Source organism: Pleurotus ostreatus, assembly GCF_014466165.1.
Source record: "Pleurotus ostreatus strain PC9 chromosome Unknown scaffold_1, whole genome shotgun sequence".
Taxonomy (NCBI): domain Eukaryota; kingdom Fungi; phylum Basidiomycota; class Agaricomycetes; order Agaricales; family Pleurotaceae; genus Pleurotus; species Pleurotus ostreatus.
This window is the reverse complement of record NW_023503156.1, coordinates 914,226-933,935: the sequence shown is the minus strand read 5'-3', so window position 1 is coordinate 933,935 and position 19,710 is coordinate 914,226. Positions and strand designations below refer to the sequence as shown.

Below are 19,710 nucleotides of genomic sequence, written 5' to 3'. Positions count from 1 at the left end.
TCAATCAGAAAGCGCTCTACAGAAGGGTAAGCGCAATTCGACATGCCTATGCCCCAGACTACGTTCAAACGCCAGAAGCCCATTGATACAAACCGTAAATTTACACCACGTACAGATCACCATGTATCTAGCTCTACTAGAACCCTACTTATTCACCCAAAGATACACGTTCCATAAGAAGGGAATTATAATCGCTATGAGTTGCTCGGACCGCCTACGAGAACAACCTAATGGTTTGGCCCTCCGCCCCAGCGAAGATGGCCGTGAGGAATAGCAAAGTTGCAAAAGCGAACCAACTTCCAACGAGGAGCTTGCACCCTATCTCCGATCGCTTTGCAGGCGCCTCAGCTTGCAAAAGACCACACTGAATGCCATTTTCAAGATATATGTCGTGTGACTGGGGTTCCCATGATGGCTGGGAGGGAAACGGCATGGAGTTGGCATCGTAGGAAACGCGGGGACCGAAGAAAGGTCTAATCGGTTTCTCGTTCATGGCCTCAGCGAGAGTTTGTGCTTCGAGACGGTTCAGAAACTCGTGGAGCAGTTGATATTTGGACGGCTGGGGGTGGGCGAGCTCCTCTGGAGTGTTTACGATTATGGGGACGGAGGTGTTGTCGGCGGACATAGTGATTAGACGGGGAGAATAATTAGGTAGTGCCAAGGGTGTCGATGAGTGAGGAGAGGGGTGAAATTAGAGGGAATTAATGGCTTGGCTTTGCGGGGCGGGGAGGCGCTGTAGGGAAGGCGACCGGAGGGCTTCGAGGCGGAGAAGTCCCGTTTTAATACTCAAGCCGGTCGCTTTCCGACTTCTGGCCCCGTACCTAAAATTACAACCAGATCCCTCCAGAGCTTCAGAGGAGGTAGGAATGTGTATTTTTGTGGTACTCCTAAAAGTCGCGGGCGTGTGAGCGACGGAATATGGAGGATATTACCAAAGAGGTTGTACCTGAGTGTGCACTGAAACTGAAGTGCGGAGGTGATCGATCGACAGCCGGCCTGGAGTTTTCACCGTCGGAATCGGTGAGCGTCTGTGAGCGCGCGGACTCCTACTGCCTGCCTCCCGAGCGCGAGCGCTGATCCAACGGTCCACAGGATCGATCAGCCATGAAGCTTTGAAGAGGCCAATCCCAGCACGTTGATTTTGATGTCTCATTTGGTGACCCTACAGTCCGCCATCGCCGGAAATAACAAACACGATATGCAGTACACGCCTCAGGCTCCCGCCCAAGTATTCTTGTGCGGAAACTGTTTCGTCTGCATGGTATTAACGGTGTTCCCGGGATGTGTTGTGCACATGCTAAGAGGTCGTATATAAGTTTTCGTGATTCGAACAATGGGTGAGCTACCAACCTTCACTATGCAAGCCCCGTACCCTTTGATTCCAGTCCCAACTATCTCTCAGGATGACTGGATGGACAAGCGAAAGACGCTGTGTTGGGACATGTCTCTTATTCACAACGTCTTCATCCGGAGCGTGAATACGATCTGGAATAATGCGCCGCTCGTGACGCCTCAAGACGAGGTGTCCTTTGCCGGGTACGCGCTGACGATGGCAGCGGCCATCCATACACACCATCACTCAGAGGAAACCATTGTCTTCCCTTTCCTCGCCACGAAACTTCCCATGGAAGAGAACATCGAACAGCATGAGCAGTTCCAGGCCGGTCTCAAGGAGTTTATCGCGTACTTCCAAGAAGTTTTCAACGGCAAGGCCAAATACGACGCGACCAAAACGCGGGAGCTGGTTGCATCTTTCGGTGGTGCGCTTGTGCAGCATCTGCACGACGAGGTACGCGTGTTTGCCGATGAATAGAAGGGGGTCTTGACGCGTCCATCTAGATCCCCACGATCTCCCCAGAAGCGTTGAGCGTCCTGGATACGGAAGGCTTTGACAAAATGATGCATGGTACGCTTTGCAAGGCTACTGTGCATTCGAAGGATTCGTCTAAGCTGCTCGTTCTAGAACTGGAGGAGCACATCAAGAGCGCACCTGGACTGTTCACCATCTTCCCCTTTACTTTGTCGAATCACGACTACGCGGCTACACCAAACTGGGTCAGTACACTGTCCATTTAAATCGTACATCACGACTTACATGTGAACTCCATCCCCGCAGCCGCCGATTCCAGGGCCTCTGTCGTGGTTTGTCAGACATATTGCGGTGTGGCGACATTCGAGGTGCGGGTCTGATCATCCCCTAACAAAGATTAGCTACTCACCCGCCCCCTCGCGTTCCCATAGTTATTGGAAATTTTCGTCGTTCGATATGGCGGGAAGGCCCAAAACGTACTCGCCAGGAAGATGACCGCGACGATACCGGTTGGCTTCAGAGTTTCGGAGTGCTTCTTGTTGCTTCTCCATTAGTCGATGATCTGTACACACCCTTTATGCACATCATGCACTAGAAAATATATTCAATGGGGACTTATGAAGCTAGGGCGAAGTCCATGAGTGGGCAATCAGTTAATTAATGGCGGAAAGACGAGCGGTAATCGTAACCACCCTTCCCGCCTTCTTGCTATATTAAGGATGGGGGTCGGGTGTTAAACTGAGACTTCATTGCGATCAGAATTGCGCCGTTTGCGCAAAGACTGCCGACGAAATTCCTAGCTGCCAGCGAGCGTTGGAGTCGGGGAATATTTGCTGTCGTAGCCTACATGAGTTATCAGAGTCTCCTATAAGTTCGCCCCTGAGTCGACGCGCCAGATCTGCTGGAAATGCTGATCCCATGGCGATAAATGGAACCAGTAGATAATCGGACAAATTCGCGGTCATGAACGGTGGCCAGGGCCCAATGACTAACTAGCGTAGGTCGCAGCGTTCCGGGATCGTTGAGACACGAATAAGTGGCATTCAATAACTGAGCGAATGCGACATAATGCAGTACTAAAAGTTTAGATATCTTGTACGATGATTCCAAAGAATGAAGTGCCTGAATAACAATTGGTAAGTGGTACGTCCTAGAAATATATCCAGAACGAAGGGGATGATTCAGTATTGCAGAAGTTGGGTCATCAGATGCACGAATGCATATGACTGTTGAGCTTGATAATGTGATTGGTATTCATCATAGGGAAAGCGAAGAACTATCACCAAATGTTGCAAAAACTCACCTACGGAAAGACTTGGAGGGGATCGAGACGAAATTTTACCGTCCAACGTTGCAAGCCCTTATATACTGTATTTCAACCCCCGACACCAACTCCCACGCTGTTCCATACACAATCACGACTCAACGCGACAAGCCGTCTATAATCTACTCTCAATTATGGCCACAATGGTGACAAGCCAACCTCAGGCTAAATCTAGGAGGGACAGAGACAAAGAAAGGAAGGACAAGACCCAAGTTCAAGTGTCCGCTCCTGGTGACCGACTGAAGACTATTGTCCGAAGATTACCTCCAAACCTTCCTGAGGATATTTTCTGGCAAAGCGTGCAGGCGTGGGTTACGGAAGATACTGTGACCTGGAAAGTATACTACCTGGGCAAAGCGAGCAAGCGGTAAGTGCATTGCTTTATAGATGCGGTGGGAAGCCATCCGCTCATTTGAGTTGTGGTAGCTTAAATAAAGAGAACGTGCCATCACGGGCGTATATTGCGTTCAAGGACGAGGAGACGCTTATGACTTTCAGTCGCGAGTACGACGGTCATATATTCCGGGATAAATCAGGTGCGTAGGGGACATTTCAGATCAAGCGAGCTTGGTATCAATGTCGGAGCATGTACGCTAGGCAACGAATTTCAAGCAGTAGTTGAATTTGCGCCGTACCAGAAAGTTCCTTCGGATAGAAAGAAAGTCGATGCAAGGCTTGGAACGATTGAGAAAGGTGAGCCGAAAATAAACACTCAAAGATTGCCGCTTTGGCTGACGCCTAAGACGTAGATGAGGACTATATATCATTTATCGAGGCCCTCGAAGCCTCAAAAAAGGCCGAACCTGTCTCTCTAGAAGCCCTAAGTACGTGCTCGACCTAATTGCTGGCATATATTCTGACTATCCTCGCAGTTGCATCGACACAACCAGCACCTATGCCTACAACAACGCCCCTGCTGGAGGCCCTCAAAGCAGAGAAGTCAGCGGCCAAAGATAGGGAGGCCATCCTACGCAATCACGCCCACTACAAAGAGATTGCCTCGAGGAAAGAAGACGCGAAGAAAAAGGCTGCTGCGAGTCAAGCCGCCCGGCAAGATCCTCCCCACTTGGCTTCTGAGACCTCTAGTGGCAAGCGAGGGAAAAAAGGCGGTGCCCCTCCGCTAAAGCAAGGACCCCCGCTCACGAACGCGCAGCCGGTGAAGCCGCCTCAGATTCAGACCAAACCCCCTCCAAATACTTCTCCCGCTAAGCCACCTAAGGCATTCAGGAGCCGTGGTAAGCAACAAGCTCCAGTTGAAAGCAACTCCTCGACATCTACTCCTGCGTCGCAAAGCACCAACAACGAGGTATCGAAAGTTCCAACGGCTGGACCGTCTCAACCGCAGGCAGCTACTACATCCGCCCAGCCACCAACTGCACCTCGCAGAATGAGACTCGGTTTGGCTTCGAGACAATTTGAAGCTGCCCTCAGCGGCGTCGGCGTCAGTCGTAGGCGCGATAGAGAAGACAAAGCCGATTCCCCTGCCGGAGAAGGTCCCAGAGATGGCGTTTCGGATGGCGCGCAAACCCCCATACAAGCGGCAATCCCTTTGTCACCCCGCAGTCCCAAACGCGAGCGCCGGCGCAAGGAAGATGGCGCTTCGGCGGGTGGCGGCGGCCCCAATGGGGCGGGGGTCCCGGGGATACTGCAACGTATCGATGCCCCTCAAGCGCAAGGGAATATAAATGCCAGAATCGATGCTGCTCCACCTCCTCCTAATTTCGGGCCTCCTGCTAGAGGTGGCGCGCCAAGGGGCAGAGGCAGAGGACGAGGAAGGGGCGGTTCTGTCCGTGGAAGCGGTTGAACGGCACTTGAAAGGAAAAGAACAAATGATAACAGGCATCCTCCTTTCCTCCCAGAGAAGGAACTACACGTACACCCTCCCCTACTCTAACCTAGTCTGCCAGCAACGCGACGGCGCCGCGACCAGCCGAAGCGTCAACCTATCATTACGCGCCCTCAGCAAGACATGCTTCGCCTGCCTCCTTCCCGAACGCCAAGTTTATGTCCTATATTCACGGTTAAGTCCTATAACGCTTGGGCAGCAGACGTGTAGCCCTACATTCCTTGTCTATCTCACGGATTCCGATCCCTCCTGCAATCGAACTCTACAGTCAGATAGTTCATGCCTCGGGCGAAGTAAGAAGCGGGACGATTCAGTGATTTATCAGATTGATCTACGTTCCTGGCGAACACGTACAGGCCAAGCTCAATAGTTAGGATCGCCATTATCATGTTTGAGCGTCCTTCCGACTGCTTCATGTGCGAGAAGGTGCGAAAGAGCCTTGGGAAGAGCTCGCCTGATTTAACAATCCTCAAGGTATCTTCACCCTCCTTCACCTGCAACAGGCGTAAGTTCACGAGGTGAAATTGGCGTTGGTGCACGCAAGGCCGATATTGCGGCTCGGGATTCATAGAGGGCGCCGTCCTCTTCGGTTTGTTTGATTTTGCGGTTCTGAAAAGGGCAAATTTAGAGGCTCATCGAAACAAGGTTCAATCAAGCATTTTAGCGCCTACAAACGCCATCTCACGGTCATTTTCGACAACTCTTGTTGAAGCTTGACACCATCCAAGAAATGCTTGTCATTCAACGTACGACTTCCGGGTCTTGTCATCATCTGTGATAGTGTCTGCATAGGCAGACGACGTCGGGACAAAGCATAACAATGGTTTGCGTCAACCTCCCATCAGTTCTACTTCCTTTGATTTCTCCGGGTTGAAGTGAGAACCCATTCTGTATGGTCCGAGAGCCGCAGAATCGCAGTACCGTGAGTGTTCGGTCCTTTCGTCGTTCCCATAGTGTCCTGATCAAACTGAATATACTGCGATAGGAAACTAGGTTTGCCCTCCTTTGGGACTAACTTTCGGTGCGCTGGCAGTTGGGGGGCACCGATAAGACAAACACGACGAGCAGTAGCTGTGTAAACTGTTAGAGACGAAATTTGGCAGCAACGTCAAGCGGTTCCCTTGCAGCTGCGGCAGGCGATTGCACGCACATCTCAGGGGAACAACATATCAGAACGCTATAAACGCCGGAATAACAAGTGCCAAGCTCGCTTGTTCCCTGACACCTACCACGCGACGTACCTGCAATGATTTCAACTCCGTCCGTTAAAGATTTCGCTGATATTCGCACCTCCCCTCTTCTCCTCAACGTTCATCGTCCTTCTTCCCCTGTGCAAATTTTTGGTCGTTTGCCTCGGTGCAACCCACTCCACTCGCTCAAACCACCACACTCATTTACTTTGAATAACCACCAAGATGTTCTCCTCCGCCCTTGTCATCCTCGCCCTCTCTGCTTCGGCTCTCGCCAACGTTTTCGTGAGTTCAGCAGTTCTAATAATGGGTATGTGATTGACGGAGGGATTTGTAGATTACCTCGCCCACCGCTTCAACAACTTTCACTGGTGGAAAGGAAGCCACCATTAGCTGGCAAGATACCACTGATGCGCCCAGCCTCAAGGACTTTGGCCTCGCTACTGTCTCTATCTACGCTGGCAATGCCATCCAGCAGGTGTGTCAAAATCATTCGTATATTATTCAAGGAACGATCAATTGACTTCGCAAAAGACGAGCCTTCAACTCATCGTTGACAATGTGGATGTCTCAACCACCTCCTCAATCAAATTCACCCCCAACCCCCAAATCGGCCCCAACAGCGACCAATACTTCGTCCGTATTGAGTCGAGGAACTTGAAGGATGCTGCTCAGCCCCAATTCCCCGCCCTCGCGTTTTCCGCCAAGTTCAAGTTTGTTTTTTTGTCCTTATCTTACTCGCTTCCCATGCTTATTCGCTCGCACAGAATGGACGGAATGACCGGTACATTCAGCCCCGCCGTTCAGGCCCAGATCGCAGGACAATCCACTGCTCCTCTCGCAGGAAGCACACCAGCAGCCACGGGTGCACCTGCCGCCTCATCAGCCGCTGCCTCCACTACCAAGAGCGGCTCTTCCACTCGTGCAGCAACTAGCACCGGTAGTGCCCAAGCCGCCACCCAAACCGATGGTGCCATTGCTCTTGGCTCGTCCGCCAAGATACTCGTCGCTGTTGTCGTCGCTGTCGCCGTTGCGCTGTGCTAGTAGCCTCCATCAATTCATATTCGTTTTCCTCCCGAGGGCTTAGCACCGCCACCCCACACCCGGCCTATCCCCCGTCCCCAAACCCGATTAAGATTAAGATGACCTTTCCGAGTTCATGATTACGATAGCCATTTTTACTGACAGATGGCCCATCTTTTCTGTCGATTTTAGAGGGGGTTACACTCTTACATTCGTTTTAGGCGGAACCGTTACGCTACTTACATCCCCGGGCCTTCTGCTAATCTCTCTACTTCGTCGTTTTCTTCTGGTAAAGAACCAATTGTATCTGCTTATATCCTCCGTTTTATCAACCACATCTGGTTCCGTCAGTTCCGTGCTTCGAAATGTGATTGTAAACCCAGTTGGAGTGAGTTCGACCCGTCAGAGACGATCATGACCTCAGCTCGCCTCGTTGAGGAGTTCCCAGGTCCTATATAACCACACTTCTCAACTTCTCAACTCTTTCCCGCCGCTCTATCTACCAGCTGCGCTAGGGATCTACTGCCTGTAAGAGACACCGACTCTCAGGCATTGACAGTAACCGGATGTGATTGGCAAACCCTATAGGACCTAATAACTTACGAAATACCAATAATGCACCCAGCTGCCAACCGTTTGCTCGGCTTTTCGAATCACATTTGCAGGACTACGAGGAGCCCAATAGCGGGTGCGGCGTTCACGACGAGCAGCAAGCAACGTTTAGCGCAATTCTCATCCATGCCGAGCCTTCCGAGTTCTTCACCATCACCGTCGACGGCGCCACCTCCGAGTGTCTCAGCCTCGGACTCGGGGCCGCTGAACAACGTTCAGGCTAACTTTGACGTCTCACCAATGCCACAGAACCCTTTGGGCGAGGGGCGGTATATCCGGACGGCGGCTGCGTTGATAATTGGGTGCGCGGTATAGTCGCGTGGCTGTAAACTGACGAAGACCTAATTCCGAAGGGTGTTGCACATTGGGGGCATGCAGAGACGAAATATTAAATGGCAAGACGCACGACAAGAACTCAAACTATTTCGCCCGCTATTGTTTTGAGCAGGGGATCGAGTTGTATGTCTGCTTCTGCTAATACGGTGGCCCGTGGGGGACTAATGCTAGGACAGGAAGCGGATAGAAGTCATCGCAGATGATGAGGCAGAAATGTACGTTCACGCCCTGGTCTGCGATATAGGAAGAGGCCGAAGGTTGACTGGCGGGACGTTCTAGCATTGAAGCATCGCGGCGAATGGTACGGAATTACGACTTCGTTATAACGAGCGGCGGAATAGGTCCTACACACGACGGTAAGACCATGCATCACTACGCACGATAACGGCCCCTGATTCGCCTATCGTTTGCTGTGATGGAATAGACATAACATACGCATCTCTCGCAAAAGCATTCGACCAACCCCTCGCCCATCACCCAGAATGCCTCCGCCGAATGGACGAAATGATCAGACACCGCCCGTGGGTCGCCACTCAGAACGAGGAGCAGCGCGAGGCAACGAGGCGAATGGCGCTCTTCCCCTCCCAAGCGGAAGTGCTGTTCATCGCTAAAGATGTCTGGGTGGTGCGCCATAATTCCCCACTTCGTTCTTCATTCCTTCTGGTGTGAACTGTGAACTAACTTTTGTTTGTTCTGTGCAGCCTGTTGTACGGTTGGAGGGGAAACTGTGTATCTTTCCAGGAATACCGGCTCTATTCCAGAAGATGATAAACGGGCTGACACCTTTCCTCCCCCTGCCTCCCCTTTCCGAAAAGCCTTTACGCATGCAGATCTTTACCTCGTATGACCACGATCCATCTGCCTATGCCGTCACTCAGGCTCATGATCCTATTTATACAGACGTCCTGAATCACTCATTGCACCGTACCTGACTGCACTCCAAGCGCGAATGAAAGCTCACGGAATCCAGGTCAGTTAATGATTCATTTCGCTCCGAACTCCCTCATCTCAACAATGTAACACAGGTTGGCTCGTACCCGGTCCTTGCACAAGGCGTATACGTGTCGTTGATCGGCCGGGATCGCGACAAGGTGCAGGACATAGCTAAGGAAGTAGAGACAGAGGTCGGAGGGAAAATCGTGACCGAGGAGGAGGTTAAGCGACGCAAGGATGATAGTAAGCAGCAAGCTAAGATATAAATGACTTTTCCCGTAGAGCTGCAGAGGCTTTGTATTTATAATTTCTTTCTAGTAGATTTCGCTCGCAAGACGGTATCATTGGACGAAGATGAATAAGGCATCACTTAAGCCTTTGACATTTCAACGTCAACCATCATGGGTCCATTCGCCTCAATGCCTCAATTCCCCTCCAAGATGTACTTGCAATACCGGTACCCCCGGGTCTGAAACAACGCTGGACAGTAGTCCGGCACGCTCTTCACCTCCACGAGTCGCCGGCTGCACGCAACATTGGAATGGATGCTCAGGATGTTTTCCTCGGAGGCACCCATGATACATACAATGGTCATGACATATCGCTAATACCTCAGTGGACTGACCTCAAAAGACTCATGTGTCCAATTGCCGTATGCTTTTCGATATAATGGTGAGACATGTGGCTTACGCGGCCTTGCGAAGTTGCCAGCATCGAACTTAATCAACGATATCCTTAGGGCGACCTGCCAGCGGAGTGTGCACCTTGACTCAGTGGAAGAAGGCATGGAGAAAGCCTGCTTGAGTTCACCGTCTACCGGATGAACAAAGTATCCAATCCATCATCAATGCACCAATGTTTCACGGTTCACTATCACATTCATTCATCTCGGCGAACAAATGGCGAGAGGCGCTGAACTTCGGCGTTGTCATCTTGCTCAGCGGGACGTGCGAAACCGCGCTCCTGAACCGGGGCCGACACATCTAGTATTACGATCATGAGTCCCATGGGATTCAGATGCTATAAGTACTGACAGAGTAGCGGTTTCGAAGCGTACTTCCGGTGTTTTCCGTTTTTCCTATTAATACCGCCTGCTTTCTTCACAGCGTCCCAAGCACGCCCTCCATGGCTACTAACGACACTATCGACCTCTGGGATGAACCCGAAACCATTGACATAGGGAAGGGGCTGACTATGGTCCGTGATCCTATGAATACGATGGACTGCACGTGCTAATCCCCTCAGCACGTCTGTTGTACAATATACTTATACTAGACGTTCCTTCGCAATTCAGACTATCTCACAAGGGTAGTGATGACGGCAGAACACGACGACTTTCAAGTTCCCTTGCATTACCACGAGACTCACGATGAGATTTTTCGTGTTGTGAAAGGGCGTGTGCGATATACATTAGGCGAGCCAGGAGCCAAGTTCAAGGCTTGGTCGCGGCTGCGTGCTACGACACGCTTTTACACTCCAGAAGACGGAGAGATAGTCATTCCAAGAGGCACCGCACACGCCGTCTTCGTGGAGGCTGGAGAGGAAGTCATTGTGGAAGAGAAGACAACACCAATGGTTGGTCTAAATATTCCACGGGTGTGTTGAGATAACGTACGGCTTGCAGGATGAAGGCAAGGAAGTATTCTTCAGGAACTTCTTCGCCGCTGGTGGAGCCACAGCCAATCCGTTTGCTATCATGCAAATATTCTACCACGGTGATGGTTATCCTGTTCTCCCCGCTGGCCTTCGTTTCCTTGAGAAGGGGGTATGTATTGTCTATCCGCCTTCGTTTCAAGCTGAGAGCTGACATGAGTTACCTCTTCTAGCTCGTGACCATTTTGGGAAACTACTTAGCCCCGTTGTTTGGTTACAAGCTGAAGTACGATGCAAAGAAGCTGAAGAAGCATTGATACATCCGCTGTGTGTGCCATCCTGTCCTGTAACACCTCCAACCCCAGCTTTCCATATAACCCCTTTCCTCCCCTTTCCAATCTATCCCAGGGGTTCATCTGGGCTTTATCCCGGCTGTCTGCTCCTACTCCACGAATACTCACCGCCAATGCGGATCGATGCTTAGCCAAGTCTGAAACTGAAACCCGATCGTATCAATCAATTCAGTCAGACCATGCATCATGGGGCCTTCTTAGACATGGTGGGCTTACAAACAGTGAGATAAAAGCACTCTAAGATGTGAGTATGTTCACGTTATGTGACCATCGCCACTTCAATGGTCCAATGGGTACTGCAGATGCTGACCTGTGGGATGAGCCCGAAACCATTAACTTAGCGAAAGGGATCCTAGTGGTAGGCTGGCACTTTTGTCCCCTCTTTAATTCAGCAATGATAGATTAGCATAGATTTCAAAGACCTCCGTAACTCGGACTATCTCACCAGGGCGGTAATGTCCGCGGAACACGACAACTCCAGTGCCCCCAGTACCACGAGACTCATGATGAGATTCCCGGATCATTAAAGGGCGTGTGTAGTATCTCCGTGCTACGACTCGTTTGTATACTTTGGATGGAGAGCATGATCATTCCAAAGGGCACCACACATGCCATTCTCGCGGAGGTCGGAGAGGAGGCTGCTGGGGAAGAGAAAGAAGTGTTCAGAAACCTGTTCGCTGCAGGAGGTCCAGGGGAGACCAATACGCACGCCTTGACGCAGATATTCTACCACGGCGACGGATACCCCGTGTTCTGGGCGGTGTCCATTTCATTGGACAAGCAGTACGTTATATACTCAATTTCCATGACTTCCTCAAATTCTAAATTCTGCTGACTGCTGCGAACTCGCAGATCATCAAGATTCTGGAAAATCGCATCGAGCTGTTGTTTGGCTTCAAGTTGAAGTGAAGCGTAGCGATTGACGAACTCATCACTTGTCCATATGACTCAGCGCAAAATCCATAATCTCAACGTCTTCTACTGAAAGGTATCTCAAGTATACTTACCTTGATACCACTGGGTAGAAGCATATTTTCGGACTCGTACCACATAAAATGCGTTGGTGTATCAGAGAAAGGCGCGAATCCGATCTTGTTTCGAGCTTGAAACGAAGGCCAATAGGAGCTAGGAGACCATGGATAGGGGTTGCTCAGACTGGCACCAGTACAAAAGCCAAGAATCGACACCAAGTCCATACACTGACAGTCCCAAAGTACATATCCATAATTCACAACAGTCGGGTATAATTACAACTAGTCTACAGGGTTCGAAAGTTCGTTGATACTATGAGAGAAGAAAATAGCGAAACTAATGATAAAGTTACATGAATCACTCCGTGACTTCCCTAGCACCGAGACCCAGGCGGCTCATCACCCTCTCCACGCCACCCATCCCGAGTAGCGAGCTCGGCGTCTGGGGAGTAAGGGACCCGTGGCGGCTCTCTTTTTCGTATGTGCGTGAGTTCGTGCGCACTCGCGAAGATGAAGGGGTGCACTTCGCAGCGGAAGAGGAGCGTTCTCCATCGCGAGGCGTTTCAAGGATCTCATCATCTTCGGAGCGCCACTCTGGGCCCAAACGCGGGGAGACGAGATATACTTCTTTGCGGGGGTGTTCGGACTCCCCAGGTCCAGATGGAGTGGCGGTGTGTTTGCCGCCCGTATGAGCAGCGAGCATAAGAGTGGGGGGAGAAAGGCTTAGCCTCTCCGCGGACGTCGAAGACGTGATCCTCGGGGAGGTCGAGATTGGGAGCGTCGGCGGCGTCAAGCTGGCGCTGATTTCCAACAGCATCGACGCAGCAGAGTCCTCATCGGGCGTATGGGGGCCGCTCGCACTCGTGAAAGTGCGATGATCTCTCGTGGTGTTGCGGGCATCTAGGAGATCACGCGATGAGCCCATACCCGATGGGTGGGACTTGGCTGCCTCAACTTACCGACGGTGTATGCTTCTCCAAGGTTCAAGGGCGCAGGGACATCGTTGTGGCCGGCTCTTTGAGATAATGGATAGAAGCGTGTTGAAGGCGGAGGAGAGGGTAGGTATGACCCCGAGTGCGGTGCTGCTTGCATGGCAGAATATTTCTTGGACTCTGGGTCTGCAGTACTGTAGTCTTCTTCTACCCTTTGAGAAAGGGCGCGTAAAGCTGGGTCAATGTTTGCCAAGGGCGTATTTGGGGAGATCGGGGGAACGCCTGGCGAGTCTAAGGGAGCAACCGTGTTCAACCAAGACGATATGGAAGGAAGACGAGACGTGCGCGTGTAGCGAGAATGGTGGCTAGTGGAGTTGATGGTAGGGTCGCTTGGATGAACAGCACTAAGAGAGGAAGGACCGTTGAGAAGGTCAGTCAACTGGTGCGGGAGCGCAGCCGCAAGGCTATCGGACGTGTAGGCTTCAACATGTCGCTTCTTTGACCTTCTTTGGTCATCGTTACGTGAATCGTCTTGTATATCATCGCAGGCTTCATTCCGTCTCTTTCTCTTCTTCCCCTCACTCGTTGGAACAGGGGCAGACGACACGTCGTCGTCAACGTCGCGAGCGCCCTGCTGGGCGGCCTCCAGAACGCGAATCCTCTCTAGTAAATCCTTCATGAACGATACAGTTCTGACGAGGATCTCCAACTTGAACTCCTTCTCTTCCTTCTTTCCCTTCTTGCCGCCTTTCTTGCCCTGGTCTGCCTCGTCCTCTTCATCTTCTTCGTGGGTGCGACCGTAGTCCGCTGGGATGAGCTCACGCAAAGTCGCCAGCGCATCGTTGATCTTGGTTCGCCTGGCCTTCTCGATAATCGAATGGTTCAACTTTCTCTGCGCCTCACGCGCGCTTCGAGATAGGCCGCTCGGCTTTCTTCCTCGACGAGCGGGCGGCTGTGTCAGACACATCAGTCAACGCACTCATGGCTAATTGAGCAACACTCACGGGTGCACTGGCCACAGCGGGTTCTGCTTGCGCAGATGAAGCAGGGCCCTTCCTCGGAAGAATGGGAGTAATGGCGGTACGATCTGCTCCATGGGGTGTGCCACTCGTGTGGCCAAAGCTTTGGCTGCGTCCCAGGTCGACTCCGGGATGGAAGTCCGAATCCTGGTCCGAGTCTTGCCCAGCGTCCGAGTCTGAGTCCGACAGGATGTGCCTTTGCGGCGGGGCGAGCTGTTTTGCCCGTCGCGAGGGATTGACGCTTCCGATGCTTGTGGGCATGGTGGATGCTCGGTGGAAGGGGGGACGTCCGATAGGCCGAGCTGGGTAAACTAATATAGTGGTGGCGATAGAAAACGTCGAAGAATGTGTGTCGTTAGGCTTGAAATGATTCCCAGAGTCCGCATAGTGGTAGGACCGTGCATCAGGGAATTGCTCGTGTGCCAGCTCGATAAACGTGCACCAGCGTCCGGGGAAGTGCATAGCCCCTGTCTCTCCCTGGGCCAACGGGCCAATCATCGGCGCGGGAGCATGGTCGTGTGCTAGGAACGCGCGCGCTAAGCCTGGCAGACGCGCAGCTCGGCACCGCCACCATTGGTTGGCGACGCACGTTCGAGCAGGGGCTGATCCAATGTTCGTGTCCCGCTTACTATGGGGAAGGATAAAGCCCGGAGAAGGAGATAAGCGATGGCGAGAAATAGACAGCTCAGCTAGATCCAGCATGATCAGGTCACTAGAAGCTTTGTGAACGTTGGTGAGGGTTCGGCCAAGGCATGAGGATCGTCTCAGCAGGAGGGTCTTCGCTGGGGCACCGTGAGACGACTAGGCAGAACGATGAACAATGCCTGAGAACGACTGGACGGGTACGGGCTCCAGGCCAGGATCACCACGGTGATAGCCAGTCGAAGTACTGTCACGTAGCAGGTCCTGAGATGCACGACGAAAGATGATGGAACCTGACGTACGAATGGACTACACAGATGGTTTACTTGGCCAACTGACGACTCATTAAGGTGCGACCAGAACATAAAGCTACGCCTATCGCATACGCAGGCAATTCTTCTCATGAGAAAGCTGGAAAAGCTTCGTGTGGAACAGGATGCGGCGTTTGCCGTCAACCCCTGAATAGCCCCTAGTACCTAGCAACGTGACTGGACTTCGCACGTGGACAAAGACTTTAGATTAGCGCCCTCTCCTCAGCACTACGAAACTTCCAAAATGCCTCCCAAAGGTTCAAAACGAACGAAAAAGACAGCGAAGGCGAAGGCTACAGAGGCTGTCCCCGAAGTAACTGAGGAGCAACCCATTCCCCCAGCCGAACCCCCACAGGAAGAGGCGCCTCCCGCCCAGCAAGAGCCGCCTGTTGCAGAACATGCTAATGTCCCAGTGGCCCCAGCCCCAGAGGGCAATACTGAAGATGTGGATATGGGCAACCCCGAGCAACCTGAAGACGCCGTTGTCGGAGCTGAGGGTGAAGGGGCTACTACGGAGGTTGAGTCCACGAAGGAGAAGTCCACCATGACTATGGAGGAGCGGAAAGCTAAGCTCGACGCACTACGGAAGAAGATGGTGAGTAACGTAGCACTATATACAAGACATAGCTGACGCAGAGAGTAATTCTTCAGCATGCTTCATCGAAAGCCAACCGACAATCATTAGTAGAGGAATCCGCGAGACAGAAAATCAACGCTCGTGAGGCTGCACGGCTGGAGCGACAAAGGGCCCTTGCGGAAACTCTGCGGACAAAAGCGGATGCTGAGGAGCGCGGCGAGGATATTGAGCGAGCGAAGAACTGGGAGTACACGATTGAGGAGAACGATGAGTGGGAGAAGAAGCTTGCACGGAAGAAGAGACGAGCGGATTTCGAGTTCCACGGTGAGTGGCCACGTACTCGTAATATTTCAAAGATATTGAGCATGAAACTGGCCTGTAGATGATGCCCACGCCGCGAGACGACGATACAAGAAAGACCTGGACCACCTTAAACCTGACCTCGAAGCCTACAATAGGCAAAAGGAAATTGCCCTCGGACTTGGGCCAGGAAGTCTCATAACTGGCTTCAACCCCACACAAGGTGCCTCATCATCTCAGCTCTTGCCGACATCACAGCAGCAACAACTCGCCGCCGAGAATCTCTACCGCGATGCCAACACACTTATTTACGGCGATAATAAGCCTACGGAGGAGGCCATAGATCGTGTGGTTGGTAAGATCAACAGAGAGTGCGTGCTTTGACTGGGATTTGTCCGAATTGTTGCTGACCTGGCTGATTAGTGTTGACAAGAAGAGCAAGTTCTCGCGCAAACGGAACAACGAAGAAGAAGGCGACATCACATATATCAACGAGCACAATCGGGTGTTCAACAAGAAGGTCAGTGATCCCATCCTCAACCGGTGATATACAACATACTGACCTTGCCCTCGTGTAGATTGCAAGATATTACGACAAGTACACTGCCGAGATACGCGCCAGTTTCGAGCGTGGTACTGCTTTATAATCTGTTCGTCTTGGACATTATGGGCCAAGCTTCCTGTCCTTTCGATATAGACCTCTCATCTCATGCTTTTGTTCTGTATCTTAGGGATGTATTTTATATAATCGTATGCAGCTCGTGAAGACGGTGACGGTTGTAGGCTGCTACTGCGTGATCATCGATCAGCTGTTGATCCGACATATACTCAGTCAACCGACCACCTTGTATGCGATGACCGGGCCCTCGCGCTTAGAACGGAACGTTCATCGGCAGACTTGCGTATCCTGCAATACAAGTCAGGGTTGCGCAAGTCCCGCTGATTCTGGCAGTGCATTTGTACGAGCATGACGAACATGACATGCATCATCGGCTATGTGGTGGGAGTTTGTTTGTCGAAGAACACTTCTCACTGGTCGTCGCCAAGGAACTTTCGGGCATGTGTAGTGGAAGCTGAAACCCTTGTGTCGTCCATGTCGTTTGATGCTAGCAGGTGTTCGTTCGAGACCGTTGTTTCCGTATATAAATTCTAGCATGGCCAGCAAATCATCGCTCACCCCGCATTCCTTTTCGTTCTTCAAGCTCAGGCTTCCATCCCTGACCATACGGCCGTGCCTTGTGGTTACTTTTTGAAGCTGTATAGCTTGGTTCAGGTGACCAGTGCTAAGTGCCCTACGCGTAGCTCATCCGGAAAGCGCGCACGGTGAGCCTAGAAATACGTTAATGTCCCGTTCCCCGGACTGACCATCTTGATATAGATAGTCACGGCGATCCCGGGGAAAGTCCTATTTATTCTACTCGTCCAATTCTTCCCTCCGTAATTCCTCCCCTCATAAATCCCCCGGGTTCCCTCTGATGTGGTTCGGAATGCGTTCGTCGACGTGTCTGTCCTTACTCCTCCTGTCCACCTCGTCGCTCCCTGCACATGGTCTTCCCGCCCAGCAGAGGGCCATATTTCCTTCCATCGGTCCTCTGGACGATGTTCTGCTTTTTGACGCCCCCGCATTTGTAGATGGAAATAATCTCGTCGCAAGCGTCCAGGCCTTCGTATCGCTTCGCCAGATCAACCTCACTCCGTTCCTCTCTGCAGTGCAGTCGGCTATTGAAGACGCGTTCGACCTGGACATCGGTAACAAAGTGGCACAAGTGGAGGAACGTCTGAGATTGTTCGCTGCCATTGGTCAGTCAGGGAAGGATGTTAACGTGAAGGTCGGCGGATGCTCTGCAGCGGCGAGTGGAAGTGGAGCAAGTGTAGGCAAGACAAGCAAGCTGCCTGATTTGGGAATGGTGCTAGGAAATGTACCTTTGGGGAGCTGTGCTCAGCAGAACGGCGCCCTCACTGGTGCCGTAGAAGACAAGGGCACCATCATCACTGACGCAAGGAAGTTTGAGAATACAATCTTTGCCTCAGGACCGGACGGGTTTGGCGTTATTTCCGGTAAGATTATCTGTACACCATAACCCCGATTGGCATGATTCTGAGCTTGTGGTAGACATCGACGATACGGTGAAAATCACCAACACCCTTGACAAACTCGGAGTTGTCAAGTCCACCCTCCTTGATGATCCTAAACCCGTCCCGGGAATGTCCTCCCTCTACGCCTCCCTAACTAAATCCCTTGCCACATCGGCACCCCCTCAATTTATCTATGTTTCTGGCTCCCCCTTCCAGCTATACCCGTTCCTCCGCTCATTCATCTCCACTTCGTTCCCCCAATCGCGTGGCCCGCTGTTGCTGCAGAATCTCACTCTGATCGACATACCTGGGCTGCTGGATTTTGCGAACAGCGATGGGATATTTGAGTATAAAACGGAGATGATTCAGAGGATTCAGAGTTTTTACCCAGCCAAGAAGTGGTTGACGGTTGGTGATTCAACGCAGAAGGATCCGGAGACATATGCTAATGCGTGAGTTGCCACTTATTTCTCCCTTGATGTGGACTGCATACTTAAATTCACTGTGCAATAGCTTCAGAAACTTTGGACCAGACTTCATTGCATGCATCTGGATCCGCCGCGTTGACGGTGCAGATAACTCTGATGCTCGGTTCGCAGAGGCTTTTCAAGGTGTTCCGCAGGATAAATTTAGGATATTCAGTGATGAGGACATACCTAGCCTGGAGAGTATAGATGTCAAGGGAGGCAAATGTTGAACCCTCAGCACTCGGTATTCGGCCAGGCGAATGTGTTCGTGCCTGTTCGTCCCCGAGCTTCCCCTTAGCCCCCTGCGTTCATGAGGATTAATTAGTTTTCGCCGGTACCTCGCTTTCTCGTGCTATATTAGCCTTTGATCTAGTAATTGACTATGGGAGTGGATGTTTGTAGTTCAAGCGAGCCCAAACTGATTCCACGGGCAGCAGTCGCTCATGCCCCTACGGCAGTTCGGAGATGTACCTCTTTCGGAGTTGCGGAGATCCAATATGGCTGTATATATAAAGTTGCCAAAAATGGCAAACTAAAAATCTGAAAACCTCTATCGTCCGTGCCCCATGAATGTGAGTTCCTCCTCGAGTTTTCGCGTCTTGTCCGCGCTGTATTCCCGCATCATCGTGATGAACAAAATCTTATTCAAGCTCAACAGTCATATGCATTCGTGCGTTTGATGATACAACTTCTACTTTTCTGATCTTTTCTTTCTAAGCATTTTCTCCGTCCAACGAATGAACGCTGACTGGCCTTTGTCTTCAGGTATTGCTTCAAGCTCCGTCGGTACGCTACATAGTTAAGCATCGTGTATACCAGCACGATAGTAAAACGATCGAATTTGAATAATCTACCATCCTCCTTCGGGGATACGTAGTGAGACCTGCCACATTTTACATAACGATCTACGTTCGTGGCACAGCCCAATCCGCTCCGTCGACCACCCTTTGTTCAAAATGCTGAGAGTCCTTGCTTCTAACCACGACAGAGTGACAAAAAACGCGAGTTCATGGATTTCACTCACGTTGGCGCCGCCCTCGCTGTTGGCATAGCTTCTTTTCTTGTAATGAAGGGCACCAGCAGACCTGTTGGTCGGCCACCTTCGAGTTATCCCTTTCGAGAACCAGGATGCTACTTTCCACGCTTGGGCGAAGGAATACGGCGAGTACTGGACTTTCTTAGGAAGTGTGCCTACTCGCTGACACGTCAGTAATCATAAGGCGATGTGATACATCTAGAGGCATTAGGAAACCATATAGTAGTTCTCGATAGCGTCGAAGCAGCCAATGACCTCCTGGAAAAACGGAGCGCAATTTACAGCGATAGGCCCCATATACTTGTCTTCGACATGTGAGGCTGTCACCAGATATTTCCTGAGGTTCGGCGTTCTGACTG

At 51.5% G+C, this 19,710-nt stretch overlaps 10 protein-coding genes across 10 annotated transcripts; 8 read left to right on the top strand and 2 right to left on the bottom strand.

Moving 5' to 3' along the window:
- Positions 1–214: 214 nt before the first annotated feature.
- Positions 215–625, bottom strand: PC9H_000310 (uncharacterized protein; the record flags this gene model as incomplete). Its single annotated transcript, XM_036769972.1, has 1 exon — positions 215–625. The coding sequence occupies one exon, from the start codon at positions 623–625 to the stop codon at positions 215–217; it is 411 nt and encodes a 136-aa protein (XP_036635817.1).
- A 732-nt stretch (positions 626–1,357) lies between these two features.
- On the top strand, positions 1,358–2,305 carry PC9H_000309 (uncharacterized protein; the record flags this gene model as incomplete). The annotated part of the gene is made up of 5 exons (XM_036769971.1): positions 1,358–1,789; positions 1,840–1,906; positions 1,964–2,055; positions 2,117–2,178; positions 2,242–2,305. The coding sequence occupies 5 exons, from the start codon at positions 1,358–1,360 to the stop codon at positions 2,303–2,305; spliced, it is 717 nt and encodes a 238-aa protein (XP_036635816.1).
- A 972-nt stretch (positions 2,306–3,277) lies between these two features.
- PC9H_000308 (uncharacterized protein) lies at positions 3,278–4,938 on the top strand (the record flags this gene model as incomplete). The annotated part of the gene is made up of 5 exons (XM_036769970.1): positions 3,278–3,501; positions 3,561–3,670; positions 3,732–3,827; positions 3,884–3,958; positions 4,007–4,938. 5 exons carry the CDS (start codon positions 3,278–3,280, stop codon positions 4,936–4,938), a joined length of 1,437 nt encoding a protein of 478 aa, XP_036635815.1.
- Positions 4,939–6,395: 1,457 nt separating this feature from the next.
- On the top strand, positions 6,396–7,214 carry PC9H_000307 (uncharacterized protein; the record flags this gene model as incomplete). Its single annotated transcript, XM_036769969.1, has 4 exons — positions 6,396–6,455; positions 6,508–6,648; positions 6,705–6,883; positions 6,938–7,214. The coding sequence occupies 4 exons, from the start codon at positions 6,396–6,398 to the stop codon at positions 7,212–7,214; spliced, it is 657 nt and encodes a 218-aa protein (XP_036635814.1).
- A 594-nt stretch (positions 7,215–7,808) lies between these two features.
- PC9H_000306 (uncharacterized protein) lies at positions 7,809–9,340 on the top strand (the record flags this gene model as incomplete). Its single annotated transcript, XM_036769968.1, has 8 exons — positions 7,809–8,107; positions 8,184–8,264; positions 8,318–8,356; positions 8,421–8,497; positions 8,566–8,765; positions 8,843–8,982; positions 9,042–9,111; positions 9,167–9,340. The coding sequence occupies 8 exons, from the start codon at positions 7,809–7,811 to the stop codon at positions 9,338–9,340; spliced, it is 1,080 nt and encodes a 359-aa protein (XP_036635813.1).
- An 859-nt stretch (positions 9,341–10,199) lies between these two features.
- PC9H_000305 (uncharacterized protein) lies at positions 10,200–10,984 on the top strand (the record flags this gene model as incomplete). Its single annotated transcript, XM_036769967.1, has 4 exons — positions 10,200–10,271; positions 10,350–10,649; positions 10,699–10,839; positions 10,901–10,984. The coding sequence occupies 4 exons, from the start codon at positions 10,200–10,202 to the stop codon at positions 10,982–10,984; spliced, it is 597 nt and encodes a 198-aa protein (XP_036635812.1).
- A 610-nt stretch (positions 10,985–11,594) lies between these two features.
- On the top strand, positions 11,595–11,929 carry PC9H_000304 (uncharacterized protein; the record flags this gene model as incomplete). The annotated part of the gene is made up of 2 exons (XM_036769966.1): positions 11,595–11,807; positions 11,873–11,929. 2 exons carry the CDS (start codon positions 11,595–11,597, stop codon positions 11,927–11,929), a joined length of 270 nt encoding a protein of 89 aa, XP_036635811.1.
- Positions 11,930–12,349: 420 nt separating this feature from the next.
- Positions 12,350–14,203, bottom strand: PC9H_000303 (uncharacterized protein; the record flags this gene model as incomplete). Its single annotated transcript, XM_036769965.1, has 3 exons — positions 12,350–12,891; positions 12,951–13,875; positions 13,928–14,203. The coding sequence occupies 3 exons, from the start codon at positions 14,201–14,203 to the stop codon at positions 12,350–12,352; spliced, it is 1,743 nt and encodes a 580-aa protein (XP_036635810.1).
- A 936-nt stretch (positions 14,204–15,139) lies between these two features.
- PC9H_000302 (uncharacterized protein) lies at positions 15,140–16,419 on the top strand (the record flags this gene model as incomplete). The annotated part of the gene is made up of 5 exons (XM_036769964.1): positions 15,140–15,490; positions 15,547–15,796; positions 15,855–16,143; positions 16,196–16,292; positions 16,351–16,419. 5 exons carry the CDS (start codon positions 15,140–15,142, stop codon positions 16,417–16,419), a joined length of 1,056 nt encoding a protein of 351 aa, XP_036635809.1.
- Positions 16,420–17,247: 828 nt separating this feature from the next.
- PC9H_000301 (uncharacterized protein) lies at positions 17,248–18,545 on the top strand (the record flags this gene model as incomplete). Its single annotated transcript, XM_036769963.1, has 3 exons — positions 17,248–17,830; positions 17,886–18,300; positions 18,362–18,545. 3 exons carry the CDS (start codon positions 17,248–17,250, stop codon positions 18,543–18,545), a joined length of 1,182 nt encoding a protein of 393 aa, XP_036635808.1.
- Between the last annotated feature and the right edge of the window lie 1,165 nt (positions 18,546–19,710).